The 12500-nt window shown below is 34.6% G+C and overlaps 2 protein-coding genes across 2 annotated transcripts in view; one reads left to right on the plus strand and one right to left on the minus strand.

Annotated features, from left to right (window-relative positions):
- Positions 1-952, minus strand: part of ripk4 (receptor-interacting serine-threonine kinase 4) — a 33290-nt gene extending 32338 nt beyond the window's left edge. The window contains exon 1 of the mRNA XM_056466863.1: positions 596-952. Within this exon, the coding sequence (XP_056322838.1) occupies positions 596-777 (182 nt within the window). The 5' untranslated portion in view covers positions 778-952. The remainder of the gene's footprint in view (positions 1-595) is intronic.
- A 3112-nt stretch (positions 953-4064) lies between these two features.
- Positions 4065-12500, plus strand: part of nsun5 (NOP2/Sun RNA methyltransferase 5) — a 9812-nt gene continuing 1376 nt past the window's right edge. Inside the window, exons 1-9 of the mRNA XM_056467560.1 lie at positions 4065-4313; positions 5012-5131; positions 5257-5428; positions 5977-6085; positions 6801-6939; positions 7028-7143; positions 8922-9100; positions 10890-11091; positions 11443-11598. Coding sequence (XP_056323535.1) covers positions 4221-4313; positions 5012-5131; positions 5257-5428; positions 5977-6085; positions 6801-6939; positions 7028-7143; positions 8922-9100; positions 10890-11091; positions 11443-11598 — 1286 coding nt within the window. The 5' untranslated portion in view covers positions 4065-4220. The remainder of the gene's footprint in view (positions 4314-5011; positions 5132-5256; positions 5429-5976; positions 6086-6800; positions 6940-7027; positions 7144-8921; positions 9101-10889; positions 11092-11442; positions 11599-12500) is intronic.

A 12500-nucleotide genomic window follows, 5' to 3' on the forward strand; every position in this document is an offset into this window, starting at 1 on the left:
TGACTAATTTAATGTATATGCGCAAATATAATATTGTATAGCTTCCTATTAAAACTATGAATTTAAAAGGGAGATTTGCGAGGGGTGTACCTATATTTGCTGAGCACTGTACATCTCATATGACACAAACAATAGTCATTTTACACATAAAATACATGAAGAACACAAGAAGATAAAGTTGGTTTTATATTCGCACATACTTTCAGTGATAACTTGTGACAGTCCATATATTGTTTACCACGCTATATATTGAATATTGGGTCAGAAATCACATGCAAGTATGACTTCAAACACAACATAGTAGCACAACGTAGTACTTTGATAGTCTATATTTTAGAATTTGCAAACAATACTTTACGCTAATTATATTAAGAAGGTGAAAGTCTGATTGTGGGAATTTAAAACCAACTTTACCCCAATGAAAAACACACCAACTCATAATGACTTCAAAGCAAACTCATATCTGCAGTACAGCATTAACACAAACAAACTTCACTTGCCCTTCAGATGATTGTGTTTATCAAACACACACACACACTTTAAACACACTTCTAAAAGCTAAAAAAAAGAGATATAATGAGCAAAATGTACTCACTTGTCGTCAGAATGAAGGCTGGGAGGGCATTTGATAGCCAGCCATGTTTTCCACTGCATGTGTCGTACTTTGTACACCTGTCCGAAGCCGCCGGAGCCAATCTTTTCCCAACTCCCAAACTCAGAAGCGTCAAAAGTTTTCAGAAGCCCCATAATCCCTGGGGAATTCTCTGGGACGTCCATTTTCCAAGCTCTGAAGTAAGATCCTGTATAGTTCTGGTTACATAAATTTAATAAATTTATGACATAAATTTAAACAAAAAAGTTTGTGTGTGAAAGATTAGCAGGTTGTGAACTGCTGTTCCTTGTTTTTTTCCTCCCTTGTCTGTACAGAGAGCTTGTGTCTGTCTGGCTCTACCCCTCAGCTCAGGTAAAAGGGAGGAGGAGCCAAATGACATAACTTCCTGTGCCAAGAACACACCTACACACACACAGACAAAAAAGTAGCAGAATCAATTGCCTAATCTAGTCCTGACGACACATATGTCTGTTTATTTGCTAAAGGGCATTGCTGACACCCTGTTTATCCACTTTTTTCAACTCCACTACATTTAATACAGCGCCAGAAGTTACAAACATCTCAGCTTTCTGCTCACAAAGCCTGGGAATTATATTGGACACGGTTATCCAAGCTTGAGGAATGCTAGTTTTCACCTAACACCTTTATAACCTGAGATCTCCATGATGTTCGGATAGTCTCTTAACCCTCCTAAAGAAATACACAAGTTCTCTAGAATTACTCAACAATGTGCTGGTTATGTGATATGGCTAAATGAGTTGTTTGGAATGTTAACAACAACAAAGCCCAAAAAAATGAAGAGAAAAAAGAAAATCGTCTTACATTTTCAGGTTTATATTAGCCTGAAGTTCTGGTATGAATAAACGCACAATAGTTTAGTTGTAGCTTTAGGATAACGTTTACTTATTTTACACTGATCTGATTGAGTTTACGTCTATTAGACCTTTAAAATAAATCACCACAGTGTTCTCATGCAATGTCCACATAACAATGAGTCACGAATCATGATGAATAGTGTTTAGATCCATTATGACTGGGCAGATTATAATACATCTTAAATTAATGGCAAATCTTTCCCTCTAGGTTTTTAAAAAGCTAAGCAGGTGTTTTTTTTAGTCATGGGAATGTTTGTGTTATGATATACAGTGTAATTAATATTTGATACACAAGGGGTCTAATTTATCAGCATGATCAAATCAGGCTGGATCTACAACGATTTTACACGTCTCCTATTGTGTGATTGATAGGATATTATCAGTTTTAGGAAGTAAAATGTCTATAAATGTCCACCTTGTAGCTCACATGTCTTTTTGTTGTGGATTCTTTAGTGATATTATCAATTCAGTGTAAAAATAACTTCGGTTTTTAGGAAACTGTAATGTTTCCTTGACTGAAGCAACTTAGCTTTGCTATTAAATTATATTATTCATTTTCCTTCAGCTTAGTCCTTTAATTTATCAGGGGTCACAACAGCGGAATGAACCGCCAACTTATCCAGCATATGTTTTACACAGTGGGTGCCCTTCCAGCCGCAATCCAGTACTGGGAAACACTTATACACTCTCGCATTCACACACACACTCATACACTACGGCCAGCTTTCATTCGTTCATTCATTTTCTTTTCAGCTTAGTCCCTTTATTAATCAGGGGTCGCCACAGCGGAATGAATCCAGCATATGTTTTACACAGCGTATGGCCTTCCAGCTACAACCCATCACTAGGAAACTCCTATACACACTCGCACTCACTCACTATACGGCCAATTTTGTTTACCCAATTCACCTATAATGCATGTCTTTGGACTGTGGGGGAAACTGGAGCACCCAGAGGAAACCCACACCAACACAGGGAAAACATGCACACAAAATCGTCAACTGACCCAGCCGGGGCTCAAACCAGCGACCAGCGACAGTGCTAACCACTGAGCCACTGTGTCGCCATTACATTATATTATATATATATATTATATTATAATTTATTATTTTATATTATATTGTTTTCAGAAACAGCTAATTCTTAATCATCATTATATGTTTTACCCCAATAATAAAAGGTATTATTAAGGTATTAGATTCGATAATGAAATTGGTGCATCTAAATATCACCTTAAAAACACAATATTTACATTTATTTCATGAAAGTAGCCTCTACTGTTATTAAAAATTTAAATAATACGATAGATTATCATAGAATTTGGCTATATGTAGAATTTAATAGATTTTTGGCTCTATAAATTGCAAAAACTGCATCAAATTGCATATTTTTGTGCTTTTATTTTCATTATTATTATTAATATTATAGCCTTTATTTTACCAGGACAAGCATATTGAGATTAAAAATCTCTTTTACAAGAGTGTCCTGGCCAAGATTAGGCAATATACAGTTCACTTCGGTTTACCAAATAAACAAAAACATCACACATCCGTCAAAACACACATACAATGACAGTTAAAAACTCTTCAGAACATCTACAGGCCCATGTTTCAAACTCTAAATCATTTAAAATCCATTTAAAAGCAGCACGTAGTGAAACCAACTCTTTAAACTGCAACTTTGTCTGGAGGTTATTCAATGCAAAAGGTGCTGCGTATTTAAAAGCCTTTTTTCCCATTTCAGTACACCCCACTGGTACAGAACAATACTTCCCGAAGGCTATAGCTAGAGATTTTTTTTTTTTTTACAAATGTATGTTTGGAGATATGAGGGGAGTAAACCCAGAATAGATCATTTTTATCATCTATTCTATCTATTATTTCATTTTTTTTATTATTGCAATATGAAGTAGTACCGAAACACTTTTGAAAAATAGATTAATTTGTGGTTAAATCTTGAGTTAATTCACTGTAAAATGCATTGATATTTTCTTCACTGTTTTCTGAACTAAAGTGACTTGAGTTTACTTGATTATTCATGTAAATGTCAAATAATATACAACGTTCTTTTGGGGAACAGCAACTTCTTAATCAACACCATACTGATGGCCTTATTTACAACAAAAGTCATCACAAAACATACAATAGGCCTCCATTTGAAAATCACATTAAGCCTACTTAAAGTCTAGCTTAACCGAAACTGCGAATGGCAACATGTTATATTGTCTTAAAGTGTTCCCAAAACAGGATTTTCCCCACATGAAAGCAGTTGTTCCCAAGATACTCGATGGGTTTCATTTGAGTTTGTTTTAGTCATTAGCAATTCAGATTTATATGAGGAGTGACAGCGATCGCTTGGGTGTTAAAATCGAAATAAAATAAACATGAAACGTAGGTAGTTCCCACTAAAGACTTCTGTATTATCATATGTGTGTGTTTACCTCTAAGCACTTTATGAATCAAATAAACACGTTAGACCCTCTTGAATAAGCGGTTAGTTGTTGTGTAAATGTATCTTTGGCTCACCCATGTGGAGTTTCATTAGTACTGAAATTATCGTAAGGCGTTCCATGGTGTCGCAAAAACGCTGCGAAAACTAACCAGGCAAATATGAAAACGTGGGTAATGCATTTACTACTTGAGATCACCAGAAATTGACTTGTTTAAGGCGATAGACATAGTTGTATGCGCGTGTATTAAGTTTACTTTATAAAGTGGCGGTGTTAGATCGCCATGGCACTATATTTGAAAGCGGCAGAGATTCTTGAGAAAGTGGAGCAGAAAAGAGGTGCCGTGAAAACTCTGGTTTATGACAGTAAATTTCAAGTAAGTGCTGATATTTTGTCTATTATATCAATACATGTCGCAATTGAGGGTCTCAGCTATGGTCTCTTGTGACAGATATAATTTAATTTAAAACCATTTCAGCTTAGAAATGGTGAAAAATAAAATATTCCGTTTTTCAAGTGATATTTACCTTTTTTTCTTCTCGTAGTTCATCTCAAACAAACCTTTTACCTTTTGGTAAATGACGTTACGGTATATTTTCAAAGTCAACATCACCAATATATATTGTTTTACTATATCAGTTTATATTATAATTTTTATATTTTTATTTTAACTGTCAAAAACACCATAATACATAAATGTATACTGTCAATCGTCTCCTGTAGTATATATATTTATTTTGATGCCCTCTATAAAATGATACTCCTTATGTCAATATTTTTCATAATTTAGCATTTTTTTATGAATAATTAAATTGTGTGGATTATATAGAATTTATTTTGGATTCCTTTTTTTAAGTAAGTGTGAATCCTTTCAATAACTAAAAAAATTGTATGAATATTTACTGTTATGCCATCTGATTTTATATTCAATAGAAAAGTAAAATAAAAAGTTTTTGTTTGTTGATCTCTCTGTGTGGATCTATCTATCATAGATTTAAATATGTAATCCTTTTTATGGATTCCCGTTTCACTCATTTTACCTGTATTAAACACATGGTTTTGTGTTTTTCTCAGAATATCAAGCAGCTCTTTGCACTTGTGTGTGAAACGCAGAAATACTCCTCAGTTCTGCAGGAGATCATCGACAGCACAAAGCTTTTGAAAGAAACCAAACTCCGGATTCATTTAGCCAAGGTGTGTGTGTGTGTGTGTGTGTGTGTTTGCGTGCGTCTTTGTGTCCCTGTTTGTGTTCATCACTCATTTGTGTGTGTGTGTGTGTGTGTGTGTGTGTGTGTGTGTGTGTGTGTGTGTGTGTTCAGGTGCTGGTGTATGACCTGCTCATTGGTCATGGGGTGAAATGCGGAGGTGCCTGGAAGACAACGATGTTAAAGCATCGCTCCAGACTACAAGCTGCTCTGGCCAGAATCAAAATCAGGAGGAAAGTGAGTCGAAATCAGGACCTGCTGCCCTCCAGCTTCCAGCAGACGCAGAGTAAGCATTAGTTACCTAAAATAAATCACATGATTGCTTTAGTAAGATATCAGATTTTAGTTTATTTATATATATATATATATATATATATATATATATATATATATATATATATATATGTATATGTGTGTGTGTGTGTGTGTGTGTGTATACATACATACATACATACATACAGGGGCGTAGCAGACATTTTAAAAGTGTGTGGGGGGGGGATGGGGGGCTTGGGCAGCTGTATGAGATCATATGCTCATATAATTATTAATCACCTGTTTCTAAATGGTCTATCTCTAAAAGTGAGGGGGACGGATCCCAGCCCAGCACTAATATATAAATCATATTATGTGTGTATATATAATTTTTTGTTAGAGTATGTCATTTATTAATTGATAATTAAAAAATCATCATGATTCAGTTTTAAAAATTATTAAGTTGAAATATATTTATTATATATTATGTATTTTTTTATACTGTAAGTACGTCAAATTCACAGTCCTTTGACGAAGCTGTTGCTGGATTTTCTAGATCATTGGCTTGTTGTGTCTCTTCAGATGATGTAATTCCACGCTATGTGCGAGTGAACACGCTGAAAACAACTCTGGAAGATGTCATCGACTATTTAAAACGAGAGGGCTTTTCCTATCAAGGAACACCAGGGCGGTACGTTGCTTTCTACACTTAAGACTTCCACAAAACACTTCTAGTCAGTTTTATTTGCTCCAGAGCAACATGAAGCCTGAACTGTTCCTGTGATAACAGACCAGGGCTGCACATTATATCCTTTCACCAACGATGTTGCAATTTATGTGTCCACAATAGTCACATCACAGGATTTGCAATGTTGAGTTATGATTATTGATCTGCACCAACGTTAAGAATACAGGAGATTTGTGTAGTTATTGTAAATTATAACCGTAGCAGACTGAAAGATTACCATTGCATTTGTTTTGAAGGCATTTCAAGAGCATTGCGGCACATTTGTAACTTGAATGAAGAATAATTTTAATGAAATATTAATACCATAAAGACTATACAGTGTTATTTTACATTTAATTATTCAATTTCTGTACCTGTGAGTTTGACTCTCCAGAAAACCATTAAGCACTGTTTATTTGACTTTTTCTTTGCCCTAATGTAATTATTTTTGCTTGCTATTTGTTTATATTTTTATACATGATTCACACCTCTACAGAATCACCCTGATCAATCTAAATAAATGATTTCTTTTCAAATAGAGCTATTCAAGCCATCTAGTGAAATTGTATTCATATTGCAGTATGTATCGCAGAAAAACTAAATATCCCAATGTCAGATTTTTCCAAAATCATGCAGCCTTATAACAGACCTTTTCTTAATGCCGGTTTCCTCATCTCAGGCTTGAAGATCTCGATCGTCTGTCGGGGAAGATGTTTCTGTGTGATCTCCATCTCAAAGATCTTCTGGTCTTCAGTGGAAAAACGGACTTCCATGATCACTTCCTGTATAAAGCAGGACACATTATATTACAAGACAAGGTAGAAGGGAATACTGCTCCTGTTTTATTGCGTGTTATGAATGTAACCTGAGTGTCCTTTTTTTTCTCTCTGTGGGATGTTTCTGTAGGCCAGTTGTCTTCCTGCTTTCCTCTTAAACCCTCCGGTCGGCAGTCATGTCATTGATGCTTGTGCAGCTCCAGGCAACAAAACTAGCCATCTAGCAGCCATAATGAAAAATAAAGGGTAATAATAATAATTCCTTACATTTTATATTGCGCTTTTCTGGACACTCAAATCACTTTACACATTGGGGGGAATATTGTGCCAGACCGCACATTGGTGGAGAGGAGTGATCAAGCCCATTATGATATCGGGATGGTTAGGGGCCATGATGGACAGAGTAAAACAGATTAAACCTCTACACTTTTTCGGAGGATTTTTAATAACCACAGAGAGTCAGGACCTCGGTTCAACATCTCATCTGAAAGAAGGTGCTTACTGAGTAGTATAAAGTCCCCATCAATATAATGGGGTGTTAGGACCCACACAGACCGCAAGTTGAGTGCCCTATGCTGGTCTCACTAAAACCACTTCCTGCAGCAACCTAGCTTTCCTATGTGGTCTCCCATTAGGGCTGCTCGATTATGGGAAAAATCATAATCACGATTATTCAAAACGATTACAATTATTCGCCCTCCTGTGAATTTTTTTCAATAAATATTTCCTAAATGATGTGTAACAGAGCAAGGAGTTTTTCACAGTATTTCCTATAATATTTTTATTCTGGAGAAAGGCTTATTTGTTTTATTACGGCTAGAATAAAAGCAGGTTTAAATATATGAAACCTATTTCAAGGTCAATATTATTAGCCCCTAAAGCAATATATTTTTTTGATGGTCTGTTATACAGTGACTTGCCTAATTTCCCTAATTAAGCCTTTGAATGACACTTTAATCTAAATGCTTGTATTTTGAAACCTATCTAGTATAATATTATTTACTGTCATCATAGCAAAGATAAAAGAAATGAGTTATTAGAAATGAGTTATTAAATCTATTATGTTTAGAAATGGGTTAAAAAAATTCCATAAACAGAAATTGGGGTGAAAAGGGTCACTAATAATTCAGGAGGGCTAATAATTCTAATAAATTTACTATGACCTTTTATGTGAAGCTGCTTTAACACAATCTACATTTGTAAAAGCGCTATACAAATAAAGGTGAATTGAATTGAAATAATTCTGACTTCAACTGTATATATACAGTTATTTTCCTCCCTGTAAATAAGAAAAGGGAAAAATACAATAGAATAAAAAATTGAAACAAACTATGCTTTAAGCATCTTCACTGTAAGAAAAAACTAATTATAGCTACAAAAGTCCTTCAGTCAAGAGCAGTGAGTGATTTTCTCTTAGTCGGGCGCAGCCTTGCTTAGCTTCAGTGGGCGACCATGTAAGAGTTGCAAAGCTAGCTGTGGGTACAACTACATATTCAATGAAGATGGGTCTAAACTTTACTCACAATCTGTCATTTGTTCAGAAAATGATTTGCCTTTAGAGTTTTGATATAATACTATTGAGATTGAGTTATGTAGCATTGTTTATTACAAATAAAAATCCCTTTATTTTATATTATACATGATATGAAATATTTATTTGTGTATCAGTGTATTTAATGTAATTTACTTTTTATCATAGCTTTGTAACATTGAGTAGTGTATTTTTATTAGGATGATTTGATTGTAATAATAATTAAAAGCATAACTATAATAATTTTATGATTCGATTTCTAAAATTTACTCTAATAATTTTTAATTTTGTCTATTAGTTTACACACACACATATGTATATATGTGTGTGTATATATATATATATATAAATAACATAAGCAGTATATTTATATATTAAACTATTATGCAACAAAAAATAAACTATTATTAATTGATTATTTTTCAATGTATACTTGATACTATTCAAGTAAAATAAAAGTACAGTTTAATGTAAGTTGTGTATTATCCTGCAGGAAGTTGTTTGCCTTTGATCTGGATGCCAAACGTCTGTCCACCATGAGCACTCTTCTGCTCCGTGCTGGAGTCACGTGTCAGCAACTGGCCAATCAGGATTTCCTGAAGGTAGATCCACAAAAATCTGAGTACAAGGAAGTCAAGTATATCCTTTTGGACCCGTCCTGCAGCGGATCAGGTATATTACTGAATATAAATCCATCAGCATCAACAAAACAATGACATTCATTAGTGACAACTGTACTGATCTGAACTGAATCATCAACTAGAACCAAATCAGCATTGTGTAGAACGTCTTTCACAAAGATGAAATTTCAAACCTGATTTTTGATCATTGCTCTTTTTTTTTTTTTTTTTTGGTAAATCTGCTTTGACATGTCAGTGCGATAACCCAGTGGTTAGTGCGTCAACGTGAAAGCACTCCGGGTGTCCTGAGTTCGAATCCCGATGTTCTGTCCATTTGTCCTACCTTGTCAGATTGTTCTACCTCTCATTCAAAAAGTAGGTAGCACATTTTGATGGCACAATATGCTACCCATCAGATTTTGCCACCAGTGCAAATTTTAATGTGGAGTAGTGTGATATCAAGCTGTAATATCGCCCTTACCTACCTAATCCCTAACCCCAACCTCAGAACCATTCAAATACAGTGTTGGTAGCATATTCTGATGGGTAGGATAAAATGACAGGACACCAGCTTCCCGATCCTACCCTCCCTCCCATATCCCTGTCAATCTACTGTCCTGTTAAATAAAATATTGGCAAAAATCCCAAAAAGAAATAAAAACTTAAAAATACTGCTTTGACGCACTTTGCACTGTATAAAGAAAGGTGTTAGATATATGCTGATGTTCAATAACTAGATCATTATCACAATATAATCAATTAAATATATCATGAACATGCATGATATTGATGGGCACTTCAAAATACCATAAATAACTATTTAAACTATTTAAAGTGCTTTTAAAGAATAGTCAGATTGTATTTGCAGTGATGTTCATAACAACACCAAAATGACTGCAGACAGTTATTCTGGCCAACTACGTGCAGAAATATTAATTGAAAATTCTGTGACTATACACCTCCAATAGATAACTAGTTCATTTAACTAAACTCACAATGAATAATACAAAAGATTTTAATAATTAGATTAATTTTATAATAATTTCTTAGTAAACTCTTAAAAACCTTTTAAAATCGTAGATTTTGAATATAAGTTGTAATCATGTTAAAGTGCTGTAAGTAAGTTTTTGACTCTTCTAAAGCATAAAAACACCATAATATGTTTGCAGATATTTAGGAAACATGCTAAGTGAACGTTCTTGTTTATCTGAAAAACAATGCTGAAGTCAGATATTCTGCATTAAAAATGTGAGTTATGTGCTGGAACGCTGTCTAATTTTTTTTGTGTCAGCCTACCCGATTATAATTCAGCACCCTGGGTTGCCTTGTTGGAAAACCACATATTTCATTCAGTCAGGAAGACTATGAAAGCATGCGTCTGTGACCGTAATGCGACCTCCATGCAGGCCATTGATGGAGTTGCTTTTCAATATTCTTGTGTATTTTGCAAGAATTTAAATATATAATCTTTATATTTCTAAAGGTGTTCAGAGACTAAAATATTATGTTAATAAATAAATGCGTTTTGTTCAAATGCAGCAAAATATATGACCAATATTCACTGAGAAATGTATAGAAATATTCATTTTCAAAATGGGGTGTACTCAATTATCTTGAGCACTGTATGTTAAACTGCCTTGTAAAAAGCATTATAGAAATAAAGATGAGTTGAGAAATTAATTGAATTATACCAGTTAAAGCAATAGTTTTTGCAGGTTAGGTCAATATCGTGATAATATCGTATACCATGATAAATGCTTTAGCATTTCATCGCAACAAGAAAATTTGATACCAACAACAGCCTTGACTTAACATTCAGACGTTGTGCTTGTGTGTCTCAGGGATGGTTTGTCTGCGGGACGAGCTCTCCGAGACGCAGGAGGACGGTCGTCTGCAGGCTCTGGCTGCGTTTCAGCTTCACTGTCTGAATCATGCTCTGCAGTTTCCTCAGCTGGAGCGAATCATCTATTCAACCTGCTCTGTCCACTCGCAGGAGAACGAGGAGGTTGTGACGGCCTGCTTACAGCAGAACCCTGCATTCAGGTCAGAAAATACAAAAACTGGGATGATTATTCATTTAAAAGGGGATGTTCACCTAGAAATGAAAAGTTGTCTATAATGTACTCACCCTCAGGCTGTCCAAGATGTATGTGAATTTTTCTTTCTTCAGTAGATCATTAAAGAAGATTTCTAGCTCAATCTGAGCTCATTGGGGATTCATAAAATGCAATTCAACGATAGCTGGAGCTTTGGGTCAAAAAACACCATATACAGGCAGAACAAACGTATTATTTGTGGCTCCTGATGATACATTGAGGTCTTACGAAGCAAAACGATCAGTCTGTGAAAGAAACTGAACAGTATTATTTAAGAGTGTTTTTGCTGTGTTTGTAGATTAGTGCATCTTCTTCCAGACTGGCCTGAGAGGGGTCATGAGCCTTTGACCCAGTGTCTTCGCGCGAGCACAGCAAAAACCCGGACTCATGGTTTCTTCGTGGCCATGCTGGAGAGACGCCCTGCTCTGCCAGATGAAGAAAACCTCCCTGTCATGTAAGTTTGAGTAGTAATGGCACTTGTTTGTTGACCTTTGAAATGGGCTGCACGATATTGGAAAATAACTTGCATTGTGCTATTTTATTTTTCTTCGATACATGCTGCGATTATCGAGTATTATTTCAGCAGATGAAATGAATAGCTCTATTTGGAAAGAATAGATAATTAGATTAAATGAGATGATTTTGTAGGAGAGTGCATCTGCATGAAATATCATAAACCGATCACAAGCATTGGTAAACACAATAGAGCAAATATTCAAATGAATAAACCCATTAAGCAATTTATGTTCAAATTTGCAATGACTTAACAAATCATTTTTGGTTTGAACTGTGGTTCCTGTTCAACTATAATATCATAATCCTGCCATGTGACTATTGCGGATACACACGTTATGATATCAGTGCTAAAACAATATATTGTGATTTGATATGCTTGTAGAATTTTATCTTTGAGGAGCTAAAACTAGTCTGCTCTTATTTCATAATAAAAAAGGCTATATGAAAAAGGCTATGTTTGGAATTTTGAGTACGAAAACATTTCGTTTAATTAAATATTTCAGCAAGTAGTATCATGGTGTAAAACCGTGAAATATTTGAGGTCTTTTTTTGTATTTTTTTAATACATTTATGTTTTTTTTTATTAATATTTATATTTAAATATTTTTATTTTGTTATATATTTTATTATGAAGTGAAATGTTATCACATTTTCTTGTTTAATTTATTTTAAAATGTAATGTATTCCCACAACGGACATTTCCTGCATTTCTCCAGTATTCACTCAAGTGCCACAGAAATGATAGTAATGATCATTTGTTCATTCATTCATTCCTTTTCCTTCGGCTTAGTCCCTTAATTTATCAGGGGTTGCAACAGTGGATTAAATCACCAACTTATC

This window comes from Danio aesculapii, chromosome 10 (genome assembly GCF_903798145.1).
Source record: "Danio aesculapii chromosome 10, fDanAes4.1, whole genome shotgun sequence".
Lineage (NCBI taxonomy): Eukaryota > Metazoa > Chordata > Actinopteri > Cypriniformes > Danionidae > Danio > Danio aesculapii.